The sequence below is a fragment of the Oncorhynchus gorbuscha genome, linkage group LG09, assembly GCF_021184085.1.
Source record: "Oncorhynchus gorbuscha isolate QuinsamMale2020 ecotype Even-year linkage group LG09, OgorEven_v1.0, whole genome shotgun sequence".
Lineage (NCBI taxonomy): Eukaryota > Metazoa > Chordata > Actinopteri > Salmoniformes > Salmonidae > Oncorhynchus > Oncorhynchus gorbuscha.
In genome coordinates this window covers 42,151,523-42,179,420 of record NC_060181.1, presented here as the reverse complement: position 1 = coordinate 42,179,420, position 27,898 = coordinate 42,151,523, and the positions used below count along the sequence as shown (strand labels likewise).

General features: G+C 44.5%; 1 protein-coding gene across 2 annotated transcripts in view; it reads right to left on the bottom strand.

The window, feature by feature from the left end:
* LOC124043639 (exostosin-1b-like) overlaps positions 1-27,898 on the bottom strand; it is a 99,090-nt gene that overhangs the window by 25,484 nt on the left and 45,708 nt on the right. For both annotated transcript variants that reach the window (XR_006840356.1, XM_046362432.1), the window contains exons 2-5: positions 8,812-8,905; positions 6,990-7,097; positions 6,538-6,657; positions 607-739 (exon numbers count right to left, since the gene is read on the bottom strand). Coding sequence is in view for 1 of the 2 variants with exons in the window: in XM_046362432.1 (XP_046218388.1) it covers positions 607-739; positions 6,538-6,657; positions 6,990-7,097; positions 8,812-8,905 (455 nt within the window). In the remaining variant the exon portion in view is untranslated. The remainder of the gene's footprint in view (positions 1-606; positions 740-6,537; positions 6,658-6,989; positions 7,098-8,811; positions 8,906-27,898) is intronic.

Genomic DNA, 27,898 nt, shown 5'->3' with positions numbered 1-27,898 from the left:
GCTAGTATATATTATAGGATAAGAGCGATGTTTAAGAGGACACAAGGACTCGACCCATAACAAAGATTGTATGTACGTAGTACGTCCCACTTGACCAAACACATAATGAGTTGATATATTCTAGGTGGGGCAACTTTGAGCAAGGTAACTTTCCATGTGTAGCCCTAATATATCTATAGCTCAAGAAGTCTTGGATAAAGGACTGCTGTTGCACAGATACTGAACGACTGGTTCTACCATGCAACGAATGCGATGGAGGTGGTGAGTTTTTTTCCCTAGACCATGTTTTTCTGCTTGTGCTTGCCCTTTGGGGTCTAGACCATGTTTTTCTGCTTGTGCTTGCCCTTTGGGGTCTAGACCATGTTTTTCTGCTTGTGCTTGCCCTTTGGGGTCTAGACCATGTTTTTCTGCTTGTGCTTGCCCTTTGGGGTCTAGACCATGTTTTTCTGCTTGTGCTTGCCCTTTGGGGTCTAGACCATGTTTTTCTGCTTGTGCTTGCCCTTTGGGGTCTAGACCGGGTAACTGTAAAAGGACTGTGACAACTGCTGGCGTGAAAAGGCCACATAAATACATGTGATCGATTGGTCGATTGAGAGAAGTACTCACCTAGGGTGGCGTAGTAGAAGGGGAAGTCTCCCAGGTGGGCAGAGTACTGTGGCAGGGCAAAGAGCCCCCCGGGGTGGCTGTTCCACATCAAGGTGCTCCTGGACTCCTGCTGCAGCACCCGGTCCTGGATGATCTGAGGGCAAGAGCGGATGGTTGGAGGTTAAACCAAACAAAACATTCATATATAGACACTAAACACCAGTCACTCAAAACAGATAACCCTAGTGTCTATATTATTAATTAAATGCGGTGGTGGGTGTGTCCAGTAGAGTGAACCATTCAGAATGTTGCAGATCCAGGCCTCTGCAACCCTGTTCCTGGAGAGCAACCGTCTTGCAGGTTCACACCCCAACCCCAATCCAGCGCCCCTGTTGCTAAGAATTAGCTGGTTGATAAACTGAATCAGGTGAGTAACAACTGGGGTTGAAACGAAAACCTACAGGAGGGTACTGTAGCTCTCCAGGAACAGGGTTGGAGAGCCCTGTCGGGCGACTGACCATGTTTAAAACTACAGGTGGCGACAGGGTAATATCAACCGCATGACTTGATTTCTTTTTTGCAAGGCTCAAAAACGTATCAGCCACGTAACACTGCGAGACGTCTGCGGTACATACAAGACATCCAAATATACCCGTCAGTCACTCAAATAGAAGCTATGCCCAAAACATACTTCCAGGAGTCCACTCATTCATTCCCCACACAAATAGACCAGTCACTCACATCCAAACACCAATACTGGACCGGCCATTTCCCCGTTGCTTTCTCTGAGATGTGGGGGGGGGGGTGCAATTTGCTTCTGCTGTGTTATTGAGGCACGCAAGAAAGAGATATTACCACTGTGCCCTTGAGCAAGGGCTAAATTGCTTTCCGTAAAAACAGATAGGTTTGCCGCCGTGTTTTATGGCTCTCTATCGAATCCTACGGTGGTGGACTAGGCGGCGGGGTGACTTGGCCGTTGGCTTGGCAACAATGTGAAACGTCTCGGGTGGTTGTAGATAGAAAGCGACAGGGGCGACTCGAGACGGGAAGTAATCATACCGCTGGAGGGGTCTTTGTTTGTTTGTTAGGATCCCCGTACGCTTCTGCAGTAGCAGCAGCTACTCTTCCTGGGCTCCACAAAAAACGACAAGTAACAAAACACTGATAGACAACGACAGTCACACAATTGTTAAATACAACGGTATACAAACATTAAGACAGAAAGTGTGTGTTTTTAAAGTGTCCCCTCACAGACCCCACCGTTCCATGAGATGTTCAATCTGTTTTTTAAAAAAAATTTTAAAGGTCACATTGCTTTTTGCTTGAGTAATTGGAGATCCATGCAATCACGGCTGTGTGCAATACTGTAATAATATTGACAAAGCGATAAAAATGAATCTGCGAAGGCGGGGGGAAAGAAACGACAGAGGCAGTTTTCCGCTGCTACGGCTCCTCAGGGCAGTCGATAAGAATTTACCTCCACCCAACAGATTAACTTGGAATCCTTAAGCCTCTCAATAAAATGCTGTCACCAACTTAAAACTGGGGCCTTAACACCTTATGGGGGGGGGTATTTTTCTTGCATGGCTGAAATCCTTCCCCTTGAGACTCATGGTGATGACACAATGTAGCCTCCCAACAGCTACAATTAGCAAATTAGGAGGATGATACATGAATCCACTCTTTTGGAAACGCTAATTCCGTATAACAGGTGCGTTTAATAGGTGTGCCGGGATGTGGCGGAAACAGGGAAGGCTCCATTGGCTTTGTGATTGGTCAAAACAATCTCAACGTCCTGACAGGAAACGCAACTTGATCGGTTGGGCTTGTTCTCTCGCTTGCAAAATGAGCCGCCCGCCACACACAGACGCTGGTTTGTGTGTGAAGTCTGGAGAGGATGACAGGGAGTGAGTGTATGTGAGTAGATTAAATCTGTCGAGAGAGATGGGTGTGTGTGTGTGTGTGTATCGGCCTAGATCTGCAGCTGAGAGTGAGACACCGCCGAATGAATAAACCATGGCACTCGTTATTTCAGGGCTGCCAAGGCAACGCCATTTACATATGTCACCCCTCTAACCCCCCACCAAATCTCTCGTACTCTTTTAGCTCTGGCTTTCCCGTTTAGCCCTCATTTCTAACTTGAACACATTCGCCACATAACACGGCAAAGTCACCGGGCTGTGCCGTGTTACAATCCCCCCTCAGCACAGTTAGGTCTGGGTACCACCGCCAAGCCGGGGCCCAGACACTGAGACGTGTGTGTGTGTGTGTGTGTGTGTGTGTGTGTGTGTGTGTGTGTGTGTGTGTGTGTGTGTGTGTGTGTGTGTGTGTGTGTGTGTGTGTGTGTGTGTGTGTGTGTGTGTGTGTGTGTGTGTGTGTGTGTGTGTGTGTGTGTGTGTGTGTGTGTGTGATAGCAGCGAACCCAGGTTGAGACTAGTAGAGATAAAAGGTGATTGGCGGGACAGACTAGAGATATCCACCAGGTTGGTGGGAGGCTAGCATGAATCCCCAGAATGGAGATATGGATAGATTGTGGGGCAAGAGGTTGGTTTAGCGCCAAGGCTGTGTAGAAAATGGATACATTTGAGATTGGTGCAATGCCATTGTGTACACTGAACTATGAGCATTGAAAAGACGTTGAAAAGACATTAGGGCTGTCCGACAAAAAAAAGTATATTTTTTTCCATCTTTACAGACTCATCCTATGTGTTTTAATCAAATAATCTATATGCACAGAGCTTGTCTGATGCTTTAAGCTCCCTGTTTGACAAAATAATTAGGAAAAACAAATGACGAGGGAGTCCGACCGCAATTGATTTGATTTTGCCAGGCCGGGCTCAGACTTGCTGGGCTGTGTAATAAAAAAAAAAGACAGCGAGTGACTGTGGGACTAGCACCCATCGTCTCCCTCTCCTCCCTGCTGCAGCGATCACTACAGAATAGTGTTTCTCGTGCTTTCCCTGTTGCTGAAGCTGCAACGAAACTACAGCCATTTCTGACTGAAATGTTCTCTTACTGAAATGCCTCATTTGTTTAGGAAAAACATTCCCTATTTCCTCAACCCTTGCTCTCTTTACGTGATGGATGCAGGGGACGTGGCAAATGAACTCGAAATCAGGGAATGTTTACTGGTTGCTCAGGAGGTTAAGTCAGATGGGTGGAATAAATTTGACTAGTTGTGGAAAATACTGGATGGAGATTTTTTTTAAAGAGCAAGGAGCTGAGTGCATTTGTGTGTGCCAACATCTTGTGCTCAGAGTGGTAAGGGGGACCCATTTGAAACTAGTGTGAGGGGTCTGTGTGCAAGGCTGGCTGGCATAAGGTAAGTCTAGCATGAAACAGAGACTTGGGACTAAACCGAGAGATTGCAGTGAGGCTAGTGTAACATTGGATCTCTGGAAGAGAGAGATATTGATAGAGGTGACGGAGAAAGAAAGCTTTTTTTAGCCACTTGTCCTTTTCCAAGTCGGACAGATTTTTTACTTGTCCGAAAGCTCAAGTCGCTTGTTCCCCCCCCCCCAAAAAAAATTAGTCTAACATCATGGGTCAAAAAGGTGACAAATTGTGTTGTATGCTGCAAGGAACCACTTCACAAAATAAGCATTATTAAATCATTGGTATTGACGATAGAAGGCTGCTGGTCTCTAATCTCATGTATTATGTCTCCTGCCATTAAACCCCCCCAAGTAAAATACTGCACTGATAGGCTACTGTATAAAACATGTGGTCTGTCAACCCTCCATCTGGAGCTACTGGATTTGCAGGCTTTTATTCCAGCCCTGCTCAAACACACCCGGTCAGGCGCCGAAGACTATTATGGCAGCCCCCCACACCTCTCGGATTTAGAGGGGTTGGGTTAAATGCGGAATACACATTTCAGTTGAATGCATTCAGTTGCACAACTGACTAGGAATCCCCCTTTCCGCTTTATCAAGGTACTGTTGAGCAGCTGATTTGTTTATGTGGTTTGTTTGAGCATGGCTGGAGCAAAAGCCTGCACACCCAGAAGCTCTCCTGGAATCTCCAGGAGGATGGTTGGCCACCCTGCAACATTACAATTACAGCCAAATACTTTGTGCTTTGTGAGCAAAGCTGTCATCAAGGCAAAGGGTGGCTACTTTGAAGAATCTAAAATATATTTACTACTTTTTAGTTACTACATGATTCCACATGTGTTATTTCATAGTTTATGTATTCTCATTGTAGAAAATAGTAAAAATAAAGAAAAACATATTGCTGTGACATTGCACAACCTTCAATGTTATGTAAAATTCTGGAAAATTAATTACGGTCTTTGTTCGGAAGAAATTGTCTTCACACAGTTCACAACGAGCCAAACTGTTGCATATACCCTGACTTTGCTTTGAACGCAAGAGAAGTGACACAAAACCTATATAGATATATATAATAATGGTTCTCGTGTGTGTGTATGTGTGTATGTGTGTATGTATGTATGTGTATGCATGTATGCATGCATGTCCACACACACACACACACACACACATATATAATGACGTTATATTTACTGTAGATTTGATTGGACTGATCAAAACAGCATCATATTTGTGTGTCCGATAAAACATATCGGTTCTCATCTGCCATTGGACAAATATTACACAACAAGTTGGAAATCGTAAATTCAACAATGAGTGGTTTGGAAGGAATCAGTGGCTAACTGCAAGCTTTGCAAAGAAATCCCTAGCCTGCTATTCAGTGGAGAGTGTGTGTGGTCCAAGTCTGGGTTTAAGGGTCTCTTCTCCAAGCTTAAAAGGATAAAAATTAATATGCAACACTATGGGCCAGAAAAGGTTGAATACCTTGGCAATGCTGTCAATCCAGCATGACTTCTGCCGTGTTCAAAACAAGTGGAAACTCAGAACTGGGAAATCTCAAACTTCAGTGAGTTCAAGACAACTGGGAACTCGGGCAACAAAAAAAACGCCACTCAGGCCTCTTTCTAGAGCTCCAACCTGAAGATCACTGAAGTCATGATTCGACCTCATTCCCCCCTCCACCTTGAAAGTACCATAAAGCCAAACAATGCCAGACTGATGACAAAGTTTGATGACAAAATTTGCCCACAAAGGACCACCGCACCACCTTCCTGTTCAAGTGAGCAAAGCACAAGGGGAGTCCAAAAATGTCTTGTATGCTGCTGCATAAATTATGTAATATGCCAGGGAAATATGTATGCTGTAGCTAAAGTAATACTAAGTGTATGTTGTGTAGTAAGTTGATAGTTGATAGTAGCATGTGCCTCACCCTAATTATTTGGTCCCTTTCCCCTCCATAACTTAGCCTACAGTTCCCTTCAGCTTTCATTGTCTGCTTATATGCACTCTTCATTTATCCTACAGTTTTGACTTGGTGTACAGGAAGAATACTGTAAGAGCGGATCAAGTTGTGAATTGTGTCGCTGTACATTTCAAAAGTGCTGAACAAATAGTTATATTGAATACATCCGTCCTGGCTCGCTCATTAAGGCTTAATCGAAATGACGGACTGCTTCTTATCTGCTCGTTGTTCCCTTATGCCATAGTTTGCACATCTCAATTATCAGTTGAAACCACATTGGTTTAAGCAAGTCAGCCATATCAGGTATGTTTTTAAAAAAGCCAGTAAATGAGGCTGAATGAACTGTTTCGCTGTCAGACAAGGCACCTCTGATAACAAGGTGTAGCGGTGGTAAGGAATCACTCCATGGTGCTGAAAAGAAAGCTCTGCTGTTGGGACAGCTTTATGTTGGCCCTAACGGTTTGTGGGTACCATTTGTCATCGTTATAGTGCAATTAATGTATTGTTTAGTGTTGTGTAGTGGATTTGCTGGCATGTATCTAAAATAATTTTGGGGGATTGCCCCACCAAGATTTACATGCTAAAATCGCAACTGGTTATACATGTGTGTGTCTGTCTTTCAGTGTTTTATGGTGTGTGTGCGCATGTATCTCTCACCTCCAGAGTGGTCAGCACAATCTTCTCCACAGAGGAGAAGTAGGCCTCCCAAAGGAACTGGGTCTGCTGCCTCAGAGCTAGGATCTTATCCTGATGGATGGAACGCACCGTGGATGGGATCTGAATGTGAGGAAGGGGGACACAGTTAGAAAGAGAGGGGGGATGACGGCAGGAAGAGGATTGGGGTGATGTAGTAAGACAACGCACCATGGTCAATCAGTCAGCGGGGGGGGGGGGGGGGGCAAATGATCTTGTCCAATAACAAAATGCCCGTTCCATGTGTGCCTTTAATGAACCCGACCCTGGTCCGAGAGACCCAGTGAGTGGACTCTGACCAATAAATGCCGGTCATCAATCAGACAGGTAGAACCAATAGCAGTACAGGAGGGAGGTGGTGTAGGATTAAAGGGATGGACGGGGTTAAGGGGTTGAAGTGTCGTGTGTGTTGGTACCTGCAGCAGGAGCCTCTCGTCCCCGATGACGGCCGCCGTGTTCCAGTTGATGATCTCAGAGAAGGGCAGCTCCCAGCCGTTACTCAGCATCACAGGCACACAGGCTGCCTAAAGACAGAGATACACAAGACAGGGCTTTTAAAAGTGTTCTCTCTCACACACCGTCTCCTTTCTAGAAGAGTGGAGAGCCAGCCTCAGTGGTATGAGTCAGTGAACGCGTAGGAGAGAGGAGAGGGAGAGACAAGTGTATACTTTCTGTGGAGAAGTGTGCACCAATATTAGGGGTGATGACGGAGCACTTCAGAGCATGATAGTAGATAGAGTTGGAGGTGGGAGTAAGTGCACTCAGTGAGGAAGTGTTCGACAGGTGTTCGACAGGTGTGAGGTAAAGGTTACGCAGCGTGCAGCGGTTGGATGGAATCTGACAAGTGGAAACACCATAGGGTGGGACTGAAGGGCAAAAGTGTGCAGCAGTTGAGTGGTGTATGGAAAGTGCATATGGAGCGGGAGGAAGTGTGCTTAAAAGTGCATGGTAAACATGTGGTATAGGAGCAGATATGAGTCTGTGAGTGTTCTGTGGTTGGCCAATACTTGGAGGAGACCTATGGAGTGGGAGTACGTGTGCACTTACAAGTGTGGTAATGAAGTGTGAATATAAGAGAGTGTAAGGGTTCTGTGATACGGGGAGGAGATGAAATGGAGTGGGTGGGTGGGAGTAAAATGCACTTGCATTGTAAAAAAAAAAGAGGAAAGTTGGTCTCCTGAGTGGCACATCGGCAAAACGCCAGTCTCAACTTTAACAGTGAAGAGGCGATTCCGGGATGCCAGACACTGGAACTCTGAGGAACTCTGCCTAGAAGGCCAGCATCTAGGAGTCGCCTCTTCACTGTTGACGTTGAGACTGGTGTTTTGCAGGTACTATTTAATTAAGCTGCCAGTTGAGGACTTGTGAGGTATCTGTTTCTCAAACTATACACACTAATGTACTTGTCCTCTTGCTCAGTTGTGGCCCGGGGCTTCCCACTCCTATTCTGGTTAGAGCTAGTTTGTGCTGTTCTGTGAAGGGAGGAATTCACAGCGTTGTACGAGATCTTCAATTTCTTGGAAATTTCTCGCATGGAATAACCTTCATTTCTCAAAACAAGAATAGACTTGACTAGTTTCAGAAAAGTTCTTTGTTTCTGACCATTTTGAGCCTGTAATCAAACCCACAAATACTGATGGTCCAGATACTCAACTAGTCTGAAGGCCAGTTTTAATTGCTTCTTTAAAACAGTACAACAGTTTTCAGCTGTGCTAACATCATTAGAAAACCCCTTTTGCAATGATCAATTAGCCTTTTAAAATTAGAAACTTAGCTAACACAATGTGCCATTGGAACACAAGAGTGATGGTTACTGATCTGTGCGCCTATACATTCCCTTTAAAACAAAAATCTGCTGTTTCCAGCTACAATAGTCAGTCGCAATGTATACACTGCATTTCTGATCAATTTGATGTTCATTTAAAATGGACATTGAATGAGCTTTTCTTTCAAAAACAATGACATTTCTAAGTGACCACAAACGTTTTGAACGGTAGTGTATGTATCGTGATGATGATATATCATCCCTGTTCATTCCCAGCCCGACAGCACAGGTGCTGGGATACTTAAAAAAAATAAAAGTGTGTGTTGTTTGAAGCCCACTGAACTGCAGTGCCTCCGGGTATCGTAGAGTCAATCTGTGTGTGTGTGTGTGTGTGTGTGTGTGTGTGTGTGTGTGTGTGTGTGTGTGTGTGTGTGTGTGTGTGTGTGTGTGTGTGTGTGTGTGGGCCCACTCACTTGCAGCGCCTCCAGGAAGCGAAAGGATCCCAGGCGTCTGCCCCGGGGCACCAGGCAGAAAGTAGAGTTGTGTAGCATCTCTCTGTAGTCGTATCTGTGCAGAAACACAAAACATACATGGTCAGTACACATCACACGGTCAGTACTGTACGTTACACACACACACAAAGTAGAGTCTGTCAGGTTTATCTCCTATAGTCGTACACCGTCAGGACCAAACATACAGTGCCTTCAGAAAGTATTCATACCCCTTGACTATATGAGATTTCCACACATGGATTGGGCATCCATTATTCTTTAAAAAAATTCAAGCCCTGTCAAATTGGTTGTTGATCATTGCTAGACACCATTTGTCAGGTCTTGCAATAGACTTGGAAGTAGATTTAAGTCAAAACTATAACTCGGCCACTCAGGAACATTCCCTGTTGTCTTGGTAAGCAACTCCAGTGTAGATTTGGCCTTGTGTTTTATGTTATTGTCCTGCTGAAAGGTGAATTCGTTTCCCAGTGTCTGGTGGAAAATCAGACTAATCCAAGTTTTCCTCTAGGATTCTACCTGTACTTAGCTACATTCCTTTACATTTTTATCATGAACAACTCAAGTCCTTAATGATAAGTATACCCATAACATGATGCAGCCACCACAATGATTGAAAATATGGATAGTGGTACTCAGTAATGTGTTGTATTGGATTTGCCCCAAACATAACACATTGTATTCAGGACAAAAAGTTAATTCCTTTGCCAGATTTTTGCAGAATTACTTTAGTGTCTTGTTGCAAACAGGATGTTTTTATTCTGGACAGGCTTCCTTCTTTTCCCTCTGTCAATTAGGTTAGTATTGTGGGGTAACTACAATGTTCAGTCATCCTTAGTTTTCTCCTATCACAGCCATTAAACTCTGTTTTTAAAGCCACCATTGGCCTCATGATGAAATCTGAGCGGTTTCCTTCCTCACTCCGGAAACTGAGTTAGGAAGGACGCCGGTACCTTTGTAGTGACTGGATGTATTGATGCACCCTCCAAAGTGTAATTGAATAACTTCAGCATGCTCAAAGAGATATTCAATGTCAATTTTTTTACATAGCTACCAATAGGTGCCCTTCTTTGCGAGACATTGGAAAACCTCCCTGGACTGTGGTTAAATCTGTGTTTGAAATGATCTGCTCGACTGAGGGACCTCACAGATAATTGTGGGGGACACAGGAGATGAGGTAGACATTCAACAACCATTCTTAAACACAAATTGCACACAAAAGAGTCAGTCCAGGCAACTTGTGACTTGCTAAGGAAATGTTTACTCCTGAACTTATTTAGGCTTGCCTAAAAAAGGGGTTGAATACTTATTGACTGAAGTCACCAGTTGCATTTTTAAAATTATTAATTCGTAAAAATTAAAATTAAAAAACATTCCACTTTGACATGGGGTGTAATGTTTAGGCCAGTGCCACAAAAAAAAAGCTCAATTTAATACATTTTAAATTCAGGCTTTAACAACAAAATGTTGTGGGATGTGACTACTTTTGTCTACACAGGACGAGCTAAGCTCACCGTACTGAACTGAATAAACTGACAGAAAAGATCACACACCCCAGTATACAGCAAGTCCCTCAGCTCCATCAATCATATACAGGTACGGACAGAGGACAGACATCTCTCCATTACCAACACACATTTTCCTAGGGTTTCTCACTGCAGTGCCATTCCTCATCTCCCGCTTGCTCCCTCCATCCCACTCCTCTCCAGTGAAGTGTGCCTTATTGCTATTCTAACAGAATGATCAACCCTGCCAGGGGTAATGAGCTGACTGACACCTGCTACCAAGAGGCAAGCTTCTGCTGCGGTGTCTGCTTAGTGTGTGTGTGTGTGTGTGTGTGTGTGTGTGTGTGTGTGTGTGTGTGTGTGTGTGTGTGTGTGTGTGTGTGTGTGTGTGTGTGTGTGTGTGTGTGCTCCAGAGAGCAGGAGCGGTGTGTACACACCCGAGTGAATTCACACACTCAGGGTGGTAGAGAGAGTAGGTACACAGATGGGAGGATAATATGAAGATGTTTTCCCATTTCACACAGACAGCAGTTTACTGGGGATTTAACCTCTACTAGGCCCAGGAGAAAGACTCTTCTCCCTCTCCTGTCATCGGGAGTATCTCAATTGCATTTCCTTGATTCCCCTTCTCTCTTCGCCTCTTTCCCGAAACCCATTGGATGAGAAGGTCAGGAGGTCCCTCCAATCTGGCCTTCTCATCCAATTGGTTGAGAAAGAGGTGGAGAGAGAAGAGGATGTGTGGGATCAAGGAAATGTATTTGAGATTCTCCCATTGCCTTTGTCCCATTTTCTCTTAATCACATGTATAAAAGCCCCTTTCGTCATCAAAGTGCTTTTCAACTCTCCTCTATTCCTTTTCTCCTTCCTCTCTCCCTCCCATTATATTTATTTAACCAGGCAAGTCAGTTTAAGAACAAATTCGTATTTACAATGACGGCCTAGGAATGGTGGGTTAACCGCCTTGTTCAAGGGCAGAACGACAGATTTTTAACCTTGTCAGCTCGGGGATTCGAACCTGCAACCTTTCGTTCACTAGCCCAACGCTCTAACCACTAGGCTACCTGCCGCTACTACTGCAGAACTTGCGAGGGAGTGTGAGCGGTCTAAAGACAAGTCCTTCGGGTTTAGGAGGTTAACAGAGTGGAGAGGCAGAAAATCATTTCTCATTTAGCACGGTCTAGATGGGGTGAAGGGACCCAGTCATTCTCTCTATCCCTCACCCCATTCATAATGGCATGAGAGTGGAAACACCCAGTATGCAGTGGGATGATGGCCATTTACTGACACTACCAGAAGTGTGTGTGTGTGTGTGTCACATATAGGCTCACTTAAGATGCAGAGGGCAACAGCCAGGGCAAGTCTACTGCTAGGATTCAAAGCACATATACACAGCCATTCACTCTCGCCCACACACACACACAAGCCAATAACTAATTAGCCAGCGCACCGCACTAGTCAGTGCTGAAACTCCCATTTATAACATAGTTATTAGCACATAACATGCATCACACACATACACACACACCCCTCGGTGGCCAGGAGCTGAGTAGCGGACGACAGCTGCACACCCAAGCATTGGCATTTCATCACCTGCCGATGGAGACAGACGGGACCGTACACATATTTCTGCACCAGCTGTCTCCCTGTACAGTGCTGCCTCCCCCCTCCCCTCCTTGCCTTAATGCCAGAAAATATCAATGAGACAAACTCTGACCTAAATAGCTGTAGCGTCTCCCTCCCGAGCACATCTGTTTTTTGGGTTAAAGATAAGGTGTGCCCGTGGCATCAGGATATCAGAGGCTGCTCAGAGAAAGCATTTGTAAAGCAAAGCCTCAGAGTGAGGCAGAGTAACGCACCATATTTATGATAGTCTGGTTCTGGTTTTAGCTTACAGATGTTGGTCAGTAAACTAACACAGCGACTGTTTGGTTTTAGTTCATTTCTATGCATTTCAAATTTTTTGAACGGAGTGGAGTGATGGATCTCTACAACAACAAAAAGTCCACACGCACGTGGCTAAAAGTGGAGGATTCAATTGAAGCCTTTAGTGCGGAGGAAACTCCGTCTGTAGCTCATTTAGGAGCCGACATGGCACGCTGGCTCGGGTGAAAACTGTGGTTGAAGCCTTAGCTGGAGTAACGGTTGCATTTCCATTGTCGTTTCCATTCAGTCGCATCTAAGAATCACATTATTATTGTTATGAATAGCCCGGACGTCAAAACACTGAGAACCAAGGACACGGGTGACTCCTAATGTGAGATTATCGCTCGTGTTCACGGAACAATTGGTTCGTAGAGATTAGGAGCAGGACCTGCAATTGTAACAGTAAACAACTCACAAAGCTGGACGACTTGCAGTGTAGCCGTTAGTAAATCCACGCATCCATGTTCTCATAAGAATGTGAAAGTGTGCCTTCTATTTTACATGCACTGTATGTAGTTCTGTACCTGTCTATTAAAATGTTACGTACGAATTTCATTTGTATGCGAGTCTGTCCTTCAGCTGGAATTGTCTAAATGTTTTTACTGAGTGGCTACGGATACAGAGTTGTGCCTAGTACAGAGGTCCTGGATGGCAGGAAGCTTTGCCCCAGTGACGACCCTCTATAGCGCCATACGGTCAGATGCGGAGTTGTTGCCATACCAGGTGGTAATGCAACCGGTCAGAATGCTCTCGATGGTGCATTATTAAATTATGATGAATTCATATCAACCCTGGAGTTTCTTTGCCCATGGGAGAAGTATAGGTGAATGCACCAATTTGTAAGTCGCTCTGGATAAGAGCGTCTGCTAAATGACTTAAATGTAAATGTAATGTATATTTCAACCCATCAGTCCTTTCGCCACACAAGTTAATCTACAATTGTTGAATGAGTTTCCTGTAAACAATAGATGATATTCCTTCTCTTTTAGCCAGGTAAATACTAATAGTATTTTCTTATTTCACAATTTACAATAAATGATACAAGCTTCAATTATATTTACAGTACATAATATATATGTTCGTAGACTTACATTAAAAAGTACCATAATGATTGAGTGTCGATATAGCAGTACCATGGTATTTGCACTGTAAACCTCAAATTGTTCTCTACTATTCCACCCATTAAACCCCCCCCCCCCCCATCCCAAGTTGGAATGCCGTCCCAGTGACTGGCTTGAAGAAAGAGTTTTCCGGAGGAGCGGGCGGGGGAAGGGTGCGGGCACAATCTCTTTATCCCTTAGCCACGGCCTCAACATTATGTGTAATGTCATGTTTTATGTAGACCCCAGGAAGAGGAGCTGCAGCTGGAGCCAAATGGTGATCCTAATAAAATACTAGACACAGAGATCCAGCTAGATAAGACAGATCTGCAGCCAGACAGGCAGGCAACTGGCTCTGGTGCCTCTTAACGACAGAGGTTGGAATCCTACAGGTACAAGTTGGTTGTAGATACAGATCTAGGATCAGCTGGGGGGGGGTCAACAGTTTTACATTAGTTAAATTGAATAACCAGTAAGGTGAATTTAACACAAAACTGATCAAGGCTCAGCATCCAGAAGCAAGGACTGCCCAACACTGTTATAATAATGTCCTAAACAGTAATGACAGCTTGTGTCAGATTATGACAACTGACTGATGGGTCCATGTCTGCAGATAATGGTGTAGATTCCACAAGATGCAGAGCTGTACAAGAAGTGAATAAATTGTCACCTTGAGAGAGAGATTATATATAGAGATGATATATAATCTCTTTCTCAAGGTGACAATTTTTTCACGTCTTATACAGCTCTGCATCTTGTGGGGTTCTACCCTCCATCTCTTCTATCACGTCTCCGTGAAAGCCAGAGAGGAGTGGCCCAGACCAGACTTATCCACTGCTTGCCTTCAGCCGGCTTGCTGGGGCACATAGCAGGGTCACTGGTCCCTGGCTGAGGGGTACAGTAGAGCCCGCTCAACTTTCTCCATCCCATTTTCCTTTTCCTCTGTAACAGCAGCAGAGCTTTGTCATCCTGCTGACCTTGAGCTGCTGAGGAAACCCAACTGCTGAGCGAACTGAGGAGTCCACAGGCTGTGTGTGTGTGTGTGTGTGTGTGTGTGTGTGTGTGTGTGTGTGTGTGTGTAAGAGAGATAGATAAAGAGAAAGACTGAAGGAGAAAAAAGAGAACGGGGCAGCATATGAGTAGGCTATTGGTAAGGGGCGTTGTGCCTTGAGTGAAAACATTGTGCAATGTTGGCTTTATTTACCAATCTCGAGGAAATATGATTCAGATCAGAGCAACTGAAAAATAAGCCCTAATTAAATCATTTGTTTGTGTGTGTGTTTCACAAGTCTGATGCAATTAGGTGACCCTCTCATGCAGACCCACCAAGAACAACTTTCAACAGTTGCCATGGCAACCACCGTTTCGTGCCTTCACTTAGTAGGGTGACTTAATTCCATGAGTTCTGAACTTAATCCAGACGCACAAAAATAAATAAATAAATCACCAGTTTAAAAAAAAAAACAGTGTTCCATTTTTTTTTAAAGAAACTCTTTCCGAAACAAAGATCCTTCCTTAGCCCACCATTAGCGAGGGGGGGGGGCTTGCCTGGGCAAGATGCCAGCGGTGCACTGCCGTCAGGCCTGAAGCAGTATGGGTATCCAACAGACTCTAGCTAGATCAAACCCTCCCTCCGGGCCTTCTCGTTCTAAAGTGATGAAAACACAAAACCGCAAACAACATCGATGTTCTCCAAAAACACCGAGAAAATGATCCAATTAAGGACTTTCATGAGGCTGTTGTCACATTAGCCTAAGATATCTCTAGTCTCTCTCCCAGTGTGTGTGCGCGCTGCGTGTGTAATTACCGTGTGTGTGTGTGTGTGTATGCGCTGCGTGTGTAATTACCGTGTGTTTTGTGTGTGTGTGTGTGTGTATGCGCGCGCGTGAATTGCCCGAAGGGGGCTGGGATGTTTTTTTTTGTCAGTCTGAAGACACAGAGGGTGAGGACTGAAGCTGTGTGGCTTAATCGTAACAATGAGAGGGGATGGAAGTAACACCGCAAAATGGAGGATTATGGCCACTGTGATGTAGTGCGTCAGGCCTGGGAGCTAGCTGTAACCTCCGGTCAGACCTGGAGACCGTGGATAGGTGTGTGTGTGCGCTCGAGCGAGCGAAAGAGAGCGCGCGCGATAGTGAATTATTAAAAGGCAAATGAGAGATGCGGTCAGAACGTGTGTGCATGTTTGAGAAAGCTAATTAGTATACAGGCTTGTAGGTGTAGGAGTGATTAAGACTGAGCATATGGTGTGAGTGCCTGTGAGTGAGGCCGATGTGACTGATTAAGACAGGCAGTGTACTTGTGTGCTGTATATCAGGGACAAATGTTCGTGTGTGTCTGCATAAGAACGATAATCGGTGTCCATATACGTGTGGCTGTAATAGTGTGTGCGTTTTTGAGTGTGCATGCGCACACATGTCCCCGTAACCCTCAACCCTGGTTAGTGCTGGGCGCTTAACCAAAATGTTGGTTATTTTGGGGTATTTAAACAACTGACCTAAGTCGGATCAATTATTTGAATTCCATTGTGTTGCTTTTTTTCTCTCTCCTGTGAGCTCAATTCTTAACTGACTTGCCTGGTTAAATAAAGGTAACATTTTAAAAAACAAAAACAAATGCGCACATAGTTTCTCTAGAAACTAATCAGATCCAGCCTGAACTGTGCGGTGTAGTAGGGAGTTGTAGTTTGCAACAGGCCAATGTTATACATAGTTTAGGGCATAAAACGTGGTAATTAAATACAATGACCATAATCCATTGTGCATCCACTTTTTCTTTATTTATTCTTTATTTAACTGGGCAAGTCAGTTAAGAATACATTATTTACAATGACGGCCTACCCCGGACAAAACCTAACAACGCTGTGCCAATTGTGCGCTGCCCCAATCACTGATGGTTGTGATACAGCCTGGAATCGAACCAGGGTCTGTAGAGACCTCTAGCACTGAGATGCAGTGCATTAGAACGCTGCGCCAGTCGGGTGGGTTTCTTTTAATGCCTGCTACAGAGAGAGAAGAATACGAGATGTTGAGGTGATGTAGAGAGCAGCTGTTGCTTCGTGAGGTATCTCTACCTGAAAATACATGATCTAAGTGATTGATCGTTGGTATTCAGCAGCCATAAAAGTATGCCTTATTTACCTTCAACTACATAATAGGGATTTTGTCAGACAGCATAGGCAGCAGCTCTATAGAGATGAGATGACTTGGAATTAAATAATAAAAAGTAATCAAATAAAACAAATGTAATGTACACAACTTAAATATTTTATCAAAGCAACGTGAATAAATTATAGTTAAGTGATAAGCAGTCACTACCATCATGGGACTTTTATTAATTGTTTTATTCTGTGTTACAGCATTCAACCCAAATAGTCAAAAACCGTGATTAAAATTTTAAAAATGAACAGAAACCGAACAGACCTCAAAAAGCACGAAGAGCTCAGCACTGCCCCCTGTACTCCCCACTCATCATCCCCGCGGCTGGATGCCCTGCCCCTGTGGTGTGTGTCCGGCATTCTCTCCTCCTCGCTCCAGCACGCTCTCCTCCACAACTAATTCATTACCCTAATTAGGCCTCATTATCCAGCTTATGCTAGTTCCAATTAGCATCCTAGCATAACGTAACCCTGAGGTCCGCTTCCCCAAACAAACACACAGGCTGTGTGCAGGGTCCCATGACTGCCGTGAAGTCTGGCTACACACGGGGGAATCCGATTACGCTCACTTACAGTCCAGACTCCAGTAGATCTTACTCTTTACTTAGCAACTGACTTTCAGAGGTCTCCCTTTCTAAATAGGCAACAAAAAAACTCCCCTATTATGCATGTAGGAAGACGCAAGACACTTTGTTCATCAAGTTATAGGGACTACACCTAAGAACCAACCATCAGTGTCAGTCACATCTAACTAAAGCCAAATATATATATATATATATATTTTTTTTAAGTCAGTTGTCTAAATGTCAATTAGCCCATTTTGTTTTTACATTATAATTGTCTTTATTATGCAAACAAGTAATAAAGTTTGGGTTATTGTCAGTACTCCAGGGAGAAAGTGGAAGATTTCTTGAGCAATCTGCAAATGATGATGGCTAGCTAGTTAGCATTAGCGTGCTGTAATTTGAAGGCTGGGTAACTCCAAACAAGGACTCAAAACCAAAACAGCTACCTCAGGAATGTATCGTCAAGGTCTTAGCTAGCTTAGCTACCATAAAAAGAAACCTTGAATGTTTAAGCATAGCTAGGAGGTAGTGAAGTCAGTGACACAGCCCGTATGGCATGCTAACTTCTAAACAGCCAAATGCATCAGTTTCCGACTTATACCTCATACCTCCCCCCAGCATTTCCTCCTAGCCTACCATTCCCATGTCACATGCGTAAGCCTGAATATTTTACAAATACACCGATAACAGGGGTCCCTCCTGCAGAGATACTAATTCACTGTGACAGCTTTATCCAATGCAATTTTTTCAATTTGCTCTCTCCGTTCCCCCCCCCCCTAGCTGTTTCCCACAGCAAACAGATTGAGGCAATTTTTCAGTTACATTTAGTATCTGCCTAGTGCTCAGAGTCCCCAATGACTGTCTCTCCCTCCAGAGGATAAGGGGGACTTTTAGAGGGACTCTCAACTCCCCCAACACACACTTCAAATCAAAGTTTATTGGTCACGTACACAGTTTAGCAGAAGTTCTAGTGGGTGCAGCAAAATGCTAGCGCCTAACAATGCACACAGCCACACGCAATAATCACACAGCACCAAGACAGTTCACATGTAGTCTTGACACACACACACATACAAACCACTTCGATATTCTCCCTGAGACACCTCGGAGGTCCAGACCGTCGGCATACACACTGGAGACCAGCTGTGTCTCATACTGCAGTGCACTTCACTTCCAGATGGCCCTCACGATGACGCAGTGTGTGTCATGCATGTGTGCGTGCCGTCGGTGTGGGAGTATACGTGTGTGTGTGTGAGAGACAGCCTTGGATTTAGACAGCACATGCATCGCTGCAGCCTCCTTTTAAACCCAAACATTTGTCAGAGCTGCTGGAATAGATAGCAGAGGCCATATTTAGCCTTCTATCAGCAGCACACTAACCATATAAATATGGAAACACGTGTGCGCACACACACACACACACACATGCAGAACATGGGTAGCTAGTAAAATCCCAGTGCATATGGCCCTGGTCCCATCTGCCTCTAGCTCCACTCCTCAAGAAAGGTGACTGGAAACCTAATTAACTCAAATAACAATTCCCTTTAAAAGGCTAAAACCACACACTCCGGGCCATATGCACCGCCAGTTACAGCACAGCATTTGATAAAGTACAATAAAACACAGACTCCCAAATAAAAAGATAAATGGGTGAATGAATAAAGATAGCCTGAGTCGGAGTTTGGATGTGGTGGGTGGCTGATCGCTAAAGGTTTCAGGATATGATTCCCTGGCATAAACAGTCACAGTACATTTTAACAGTAGTATTTAGAGTAGCACTCTTCAACACACACCAATACAAATAATTCGGTTCGCTCTCTCTTACACTACAACCCTAGCAATCATGCTCGGCGTGAGTCCGACATATCCAAAGGTGAAGCAGCAAACCCTCACAATGTATGACAGAGGAGAGCTGCACAGGGATAATGTCTGACAGAGTGAGGGTGAATGAGAGCAGAGTGCTGGCTGGCTGTGTGGTGTTTTGAAGGGCCCATTCACTTGCAGTGCCTCCAGGAATCAAAAGGGGTGTGTGTGTGTGTGTGTGTGTGTGCATGTGCAGTTGAGAAGCTTACAAAGTATCAAGACACAGGAGCAACATGAATCGTAGAACGAGGGGAGAAAAGACGCCAGTATGACAATGGTTCAATTAAAAATGATTCAGAAAAAAAATCAAATTCAATACAAAATGCTCCCACTGTTTTTATAAAGGGCTTAATCCGGATGTGAAAATGTGAGCACGGTAGCCCTTTCTTTCACATATGTCTCAATAAATCATGCATTGAGGAGATTTGTGGGAAAATTAGAGTTATTCACAGACCTCAAGCTAGGATTTAGGATTCGACCCTAAGAGAAAGGAGTCATTGTTTCTGTGCATTGTTTCTCGTCTGTTGATGTGACTAATGCCACTAGAGAAGGTGGCCTTTAGCACAATCTTAGTCATATGACTGGCTAGCCGTCTGGTCTCATATGACCCATCTTAGGGCTGAAGCATGGGTGGAACCTAGGGTCAAGTCAGTGGGGTCAAAGAGCACTCTGGTCCCTAGCCCAAAAAACTAAAAGGCAGGGGGTGGGGGTAGTCTTTGAACGGTGTTGTTCGCTTTGTGGCTGATCTCCCCCCTTTAAGCCTGTGAGCAGTGAGCAGCCCCTGGTGTAGTGGCAACGTCTGAGACGAGGAGAGCTGTACGGGGAACAGCTGTTCCTGAGCACTCGACGGCGGGGTCAGGGGGAGAAGCGGCCGTGCTGCAGCTGTGTTCTCAGGGAGGCTGAGACCCAGAGGAGAGGGGCTGTTCACAGACATGGCCAGGAGGGTCACACGAGAGACAACAGAGAGATGGCAGATACAAGAAACCCACAGTCCAAAACAGAACAACCCAAACAAAGTAGCTAAATCCACAGTGAATCTCCCTCACACTCAAGAGATTAGAGTGAAAGATCCATCAGCACACAGGCCAAAATTGCAGTAAAACAACCTTGCCAAAACTAGGCTTACAGGCAGAAACTACAGTGAAAGTCCAGAAAGCAAGTCTACAAAGAAAGACCTTTCATGCAGAAACCTTAGAAAAATAGAGATTATTTGAGGAGAAACACCTTCCGCACAGAAACCACAAAGAAATAGCTTATCCAAAGATAGAAGCCCTTTGACTTCTTTACAGGATTCTAGACTAAAGAAGCGGAAGAACTGTATGTCCGACCTTGTGTCAGACAAACCTACTCAGAACAAGAAATCACTGAACTTCGTCACGCTTCATTTTGTACCCAAGTAATAATTAAGAGGGCGCATTTCAGACTGAACCGACTGTAGATTAAAATCATCAAATCCCAATAAAGGATTGGATAGAGAAGGAATGGGTTCAAAATTGAATGAGAAAGTGGGTTTGAATGCTAGCCTTGACTTCCAGCGATGAACCCGCTAAGGCTGAAGAGAGAAGACGGGGGCGGGGAATCATAAGTCAATAATACAGACGACTAAGTAGTCTCCTAGCAACCTGTTTCTGATGGACCACAGCGGCTTACTTTGTCCCACTTGCAGATAGAGGGAGCGTGAGACAGACGGCCCCATCCCAAATCGACCCCGACTCCTAGCCCTTATGATCCAAGAGGATTGGAAAGGAAGGCCTAAGCAATATGGTAATAACTCTTTGCTCTCTGATCTGCTAGGTGGAATTTGTGCATACATTGGATCCCTCTCAGATCTTCCGAAATGCATAGGGGGTAAGGGCTAGGGGTCAAATCGGTATTAAGCAAGAGATGGGAGGACAACTGATGTTTGACATATGCACTAAATATGCAATAGACCATCAAATATAGTAGATAAGCACTAAACTAATAGGCCAGAGGTCATGAGACCGTAATAGATTGGGATCTATTGGTCGCATGAATCTACACTCCTGAGGTTGGGTTCCGATCGCACAGATGACTGAAGCACGGTGCCAACACCATCAGAGTTGTGGCTTTGATTCCTGCATGGGTCGCAACTACTGAATGTGAGCCTGAACCGTAAGTCGCTTTGAATAAGAGCACCATCTAAATGACCGTATTGTAATTTAAATTCCTGAAGCCGGGTCTATTCCTGTTGCGGTGTCGCATAGGAACCTCCTGGGAACCATGGCCCCTTAAACCCAGTAACGGGACAGACTAAAGTCTCCTTCATGGGCTGTGTCACATTTCACCTTTCAATCAGAACGCCAGAGAGTATTTTTTCCACGCAGTGTGCAGTCAAGCAGAGTTTAACTTTTGAATCTACAACGGAGGGATATTGTTGCCAGAGAGCCATGACTTCAGTCACTAAGAATGCCAACTTCTTCATTTCAAAAAGGGAGACGCTGAAGGTGAGTTGGTCGGGAAAAGAGAGAGAGAGAGATGGTCTAAGGGAAGGGGGAGAGAACGAAGCATTAATAGTGGCAATTATGCCGTGGCCATCTCTGTTCGCAAGCAGCCCATGCATATTCTCAAACGCTACATATGGATTTCTCTTTGTGGGGTACACACACACACACACACACACACACACACACACACACACACACACACACACACACACACACACACACACACACACACACACACACACACACACACACACACACACTCAGTCCTATCTTAGACACTCATCTTGAATGCATAATCTAGTCTTTTCCCCTCACTGTGGTGCGGAAGAGTAATCTAGTGCTTTGATCAGTCTCAGTGAGGAGCTGTCGACTCCTATCCAACCATGTAATTCCCCCCGAATGAGGTGTTTGAGGAGCCGCCATTGTTAGCCAACCCCCCTCTGACAATCGAGACAAATCTGCCTCTGAAAGTCATAACCTCACCAAGGCATTAACTGTCTCCGACTAAGAGTTCAGCAATTTCCGTCGACTAAGTTAGCACAAGCCGCTGGAGAAACAACTCAGAGAGCAAGTAAACCATTGCATCTCATAATAGGCCTGGCTAACTGCTTCGGCTCCAACAGTGACTGTAATTACCATTGTAATAACGGCTAATGGTAATGCTAATCATAACAATAGAGCAACGTGAAGAGAAAATGGTGCTTGCAGGCCCAGATGCAGTTTAGGGCAATTAGGCTAAGGAAAATAACTGGGGCCCGGCCTCCTTCTGTTGACGCCATCTTATCAGGCCCATCTCTCTGCTTTTGCTCACTTGGCTTTGAAGTCAAAAAAGTCAACTCAACACAGCCGCTGATGTCCGAGGATAACTCGGTGAGAACGACTGACACGGAAGTGACCCAGGTGGACAGATGGCTGAGAACAGCAAGCCATGATGACATGACAGCAGAACCTTTGATGGATGGGTAAATGCCAAGGAAAGAAATCCAAGAATGAGTCTTTTACTAAGCATTGTCAGGTTTTCGTAGAATCGTAAGAGTTTCAGCTAAAACGCTAATGATAGGCAATGAAAATGGCAGGTTAAAAGGTATCATCAGTAACGTCACTGCGTGAGCTCGCACCATCCACTTTAAGTAGTGCTCCTATTGAAAAAGGCAGCGCAAGTCCCGGGAGCCCCTCTGTGCAACGCTGGCGCATTCCCCTTCAGCTGGAGCAGTTCAAAGGAGTTGAAGAAACCATTTACAGCGCAGAGAAAGCTTCTTCTCCTCCCTCTTTCTATCTAGATCCCCGCTCTCCCTCTCTCTATGATTGACCTTGGGTTAAACGCATTTAAAATTAGAGCTCACAGGATCTGCACGCCCCCCTCCCGCTCTGCGAGCTCAAAGCCGAGCCCTCTGGACAGCCATTTCTCATATGCGAGCCGGAGCTTCCAACTGTCAGACAGGCTCTCTACAGGCTTCGCAATCAAACATAACAGGGCCTTGATCGACTTGCCAGGGTTTTCAAGCTGAAGAGGTGTTCCCCTCCCCGCACACATGCATAACATTGGTATAATACAATATGTGCAGATGTCACACCCACTGCCTCAGACCTTCATACAAGATGGTACATCTCGGGCATTGTTAGCAATAGCTTTGAAAAAAGGTACCTCCATCTTGGAGATTTCCAGTATACAAGCCAGAGACGACACATTTCACATCTTGGGTCAGTAACACCGCAATGTGGGGCGGCAGGGTAGCCTAGTGGTTAGAGCGTTTGACTAGTAACCAGAAGGTTGTGAGTTCAAACCCCCGAGCTGACAAGGTACAAATCTGTCGTTCTGCCCCTGAACAGGCAGTTAAACCCACTGTTCCCAGGCAGTCATTGAAAATAAGAGTTTGTTCTTAACTGACTTGCCTGGTTAAATAAAGGTAAAATAAAAAAATACAAATGTGCGCTTTAATGTTGCGTCGCCAACATTGAGAATAACCAGCAGCCATGATTAGCAATATACGCTGAGCCATAAAAATAAATATCTAATCAGGAGAAATTGCGAGGTACCCGTGAGTATTGGACCCCCCCCACATCATGATGATTGTAAGTTTTCTAAAGAAAGCCTATGCACATTGCCTACTGTGTGCTTGGATAAAAAGACAACATAGTAGAGACAAACCACAAAGATTTAAAAGCAAATGGATAAAAAAATATATATATATATATATTTTCTTAAACCCAAAGCGATCTAATTTCCAATCCAACATATGGGGAAATAAAAAGGTCAAACATTTATATTTAGACACTCTGGGTATTTTTTTTTCTTTTCTTCCACAGAGCAGCTGAGCTGACAATGGAGTCATGTGGAAATCCTGCACAGAAAAAGGCAGAACCAAGCTTTAGCATAAGCGCTAACGCTCCCGGGGGGGGGGGGGGGGGGGTCTTTGAGGTGTCAGAGTGACCTCATTAGTCTCTTCATGAATATTTGCATTGGAAACTCCGAGGAAAGTTTCATGAGACTTGGAAAGAAAGAAAGATGGATTCTCAATTTGGAGCCCCGACCAGATAATAATCACTCCTATCCCCCTATAGTTAGCAACAAATTGCAAAAAAATTCAAACACACCACAAGAAGTAGACTCAGGAGAAAGCAGAAGCATAAAGGAAAAAAACAGGCCCTAATTAAAGGCTGAGAAAGCTCTTGGGGTAGCTGCTAGGCCTATTTCCCTTCCACTTTATGCCGCTTTAGGTATTTTCTGCACCCCTCGAGTAGGCACTAAGGAGTAGAAGAACATGATTAATGCTCGTTTCAAGTGAGGCTCCGTTTTTTTTCTCTGCGGCATTCGCATTCCAACGACGACAAACTCTTAACCTGGCAAATGAGGAGTACGGATTCACCTTTAACTCAAAAGGGACGTGGGATCTCACTCTGCTCCAGGCGAGCGACGTTTCAACTGATATCCATCAACGGCTGTTACTGTAGCAGCAACTGCACTGTCAACAGGGTCGGCCCGCCCATTAGGCAGGATTAGGGTGGAAGATTGACTGGGGCAGCTTTTTCTGAGCTAAACTGGCCAAGAGGCACACCTGCAACAATATATAACGCCTAACAGAAATCTGCCCAAAACAATGAAAACTTGTCCATGCCCAACACGCCTCTCTAGTGTACCGTTGGAGAGACGAGGCGCTGCAGCGCCCCCCCCCCCACCCCACCATAACTCAAGAAACCTAACATAAATCATGTAGCCTATAGTAAAAAGAGAAGTAGCCTGTGGTTTTCCTGTAGCCTTTCATCATACAAATCCTCATCTGCGATCATATAGCCTAAATGGCACTTTATCAAATAAAATGTGATTCAACACACACACAAAAGTTGAGTCACTTAGAAATGTCGTTTTTGAAATATTTATTTTGCTGCTTTTGTCCATTAAAATAACATCAAATTGATCAGAAATACACTGCAAACATTGTTAATGTTGTAAATGACTATTGTAGCTGGAAACTGCAGATTTTGAATGGAATATCTACAGACGTACAGAGGCCCATTATCAGCAACCATCACTCCTGTGTTCCAATGTTGTGTTAGCTAATCCAAGTTTATCATTTAAAAAAGGCTAATTGATCATTTTAAAACCGTTTTGCAATTATGCTAGCACAGTTGAAAACTTTGTGCCGACTAAAGAAGCAATACAACTGGCCTTCTTTAGACTAGTTGAGTATCTGGAGCATCGGGGCGGCAGGGTAGCCTAGTGGTTAGAGCATTGGACTCGTAACCGGAAGGTTGCAAGTTCAAATCCCCGAGCTGAACAGGCAGTTAACCCACTGTTCCTAGGCCGTCACTGAAAATAAGAATTTGTTCTTAACCCACTTGCCTAGTTAAATAAAGGTACAATTAAAAAAAAATTGTGAGTTTGTTTCTGACCATTTTGAGCCTGTAATCAAAGAACTTTCCTGAAACTAGTCAGTCTATTGCCAAGACCTCGTACAATGCTGTGAACTCCTCCCTTCACAGAACAGCACAAACTAGCTTTAACCAGAATAGAAAGAGTTTGAGGCCTCGGTGCACAACTGAGCAAGAGGACAAGTACATTAGAGTGTCTAGTTTGAGAAACCGATGCCTCAACTGGCAGCTTCATTTAATAGTACCCACAAAACACTGCTGGCCTTCTAGAGCTGCAAAAAAAAAAGGCCAAAGAACACAGACACTGGACAGAGGAAGATTGGAAAAAAGTGTTATGGACAGACGCATCTAAGTTTGAGGTGATCTCAACCCCATTGAGCAGCTTGACCATATTGTAAGTAAGAAGTGCCCATCAAGCCAAATCCAACTTGTGTGAGGTGCTTCAGGAAGCATGGGATGACATGTTTTCAGATTTCTTAAGACAAAAAGCAAAGTTTGAAGGACACAATTATTATTTATAACCTTGTCAATGTCTCGACTATATTTCGTATTCGTTTTGCAACACATTTCATGTATGTTTTCATGGAAAGGGACATTTAAGTGACCCCAGACTTTTGAGTTTGTTTACATATACATACAAAATATCCTAAAAAACAGGACATGTAAGGACAATATAGAATGAAATTAGGCTACTCATGACTGCTGTCCGGGAGTTTCACTCCATGGTCTAAATTGTCATGAATCCATGATTTCAATTGTAGGCCTATTCATACATTTTTGACAAGCCGATTATAGCAAAGAAAAAGAAAAACACTTCTGCATTTCCAACTGTGTAAACACATCGATTCTCATTGCAACTCGGCTCAAAATAACTCCTGATAAAACTTGGGTAGCTGATATGCAGATCTTAAAATAGCCAAAATGATTTGTCTTAAGCCTAGGATAATAAATGCAACTGCCTGCTTCACAAACGGTACAGCATAAAATTGCATTGTGGGCAGACACTGAGGATACACTATTCTCGTTTTGTGAGGATAGCAGGAGGGCAGAAATTTTGGGGTCTCGCCTACGGCGCAGAACAGCCAGAACCAGGCGAGACTGACAAAGCACCGTCTGGCTGCTGTCCATTACAAGGAATGTAGTTTTATTTTTTATTACATAGGTATTCTCTTGCACACTAGTACCCATGCGGTGTAGGAGAATGAGGGCCGAGGATAAATTATTTCAATGATTCAGGTTTTCCTAGTATGTGGATTGTGGATGCTGGTCTGGACAAAAAAAATAGGTCAATGCTGATGACCATTTTATTAAAGTTTAGAAGCCATTTCATTCATCGAACAATAATAATTGAGCTCTACTAAGCATATGGTTTGTATACGTGAGCGGAGCGTATGTTGTGTGGTGAGGTTTCGTGTGAGTGACAAAGCGGTCTGTAGGTAAATAGGCCGAGCTGAACTAAAGTTTCAATTCAGGTGGGCAGGCCACGGAGTTTAACTAGTGTGTGTATGTGTGTGTGTGTGTGTGTGTGTGTGTGTGTGTGTGTGTGTGTGTGTGTGTGTGTGTGTGTGTGTGTGTGTGTGTGTGTGTGTGTGTGTGTGTGTAGGCCACACAGTTTAGTTTTGTGTCTGTTCATGTCTGATTATCCACATCAGTGAGCATTGCTAAAAATTGGACCTAATGATCCCAGTCCGTTTTTACAGACATACTTTCAACATCCTGGTGAGTTGTCCGAATCACGACTCCCAGTGTTTTGACAACAATGACTTTAAATGACCTTGGCAGATGTCTAATCCGAAATTCCACACAATGGTAAACAATGTGAGCTCATCTTTAAAAAGGACGTTTAAACTGAGCGACGCCACACTCAACGGCATTCATTAGAGCAAAATGACCCTTTTCGTTGTAAGCGTCAGGGAAAAAAAAAAAAAGCCACACCAGCTAAACTTAATTGGCTCATCACTCTAGCTTAATCCTAGCCACCACGAGCCCCAGTGATGGGTACTCAGTTAGCCAGCCATGTATATCCCTCATCAAGAGAATAGTCTGCATTCACGGTCATGCATTACCACCCCGACTGTAGAAAAGTACACATTTCCTAACTGTGACGATATTAGCCTAAATCATCAGGAAAGCTCACCACTTCTGTGAGCAATATGCAAACAATGAGGTTGAACAAAAATCCAAGATATCGCCCCTCAAGACCCATAATTCAAAACGGCCATATCAAAGTCTCTCCCTACAAAAGCACCACAGACTCAGACGGGCCCAGCACACCTCTCTAGCCCTGGGAAGACGGACAGACCCTGAAGGCAGCGTCGTCTGGCTGCAGTCTTGCGAGGCCAGAGAAGAAGCCGTGTATGCTGTTGGCTACTAGGTCCCCCCCCGCTATAGTACCCTCTCAGATATCCATCAGCCTAGAGGCTCGCTGTTTGACAGACAGAGGGCTCATTCTAAGGCAAAGCCCTTTCTCTGTCGCCACACATACACACACACACACCGCTGGCACAGCTCCAAATAAAGGCGGTCTGAGCGGATTCCCTTTGACCCAGAGTCTCCTATGGAGAACATGAAGGCTTTGTAGAGGAGGGACAGCAGGGAGGTG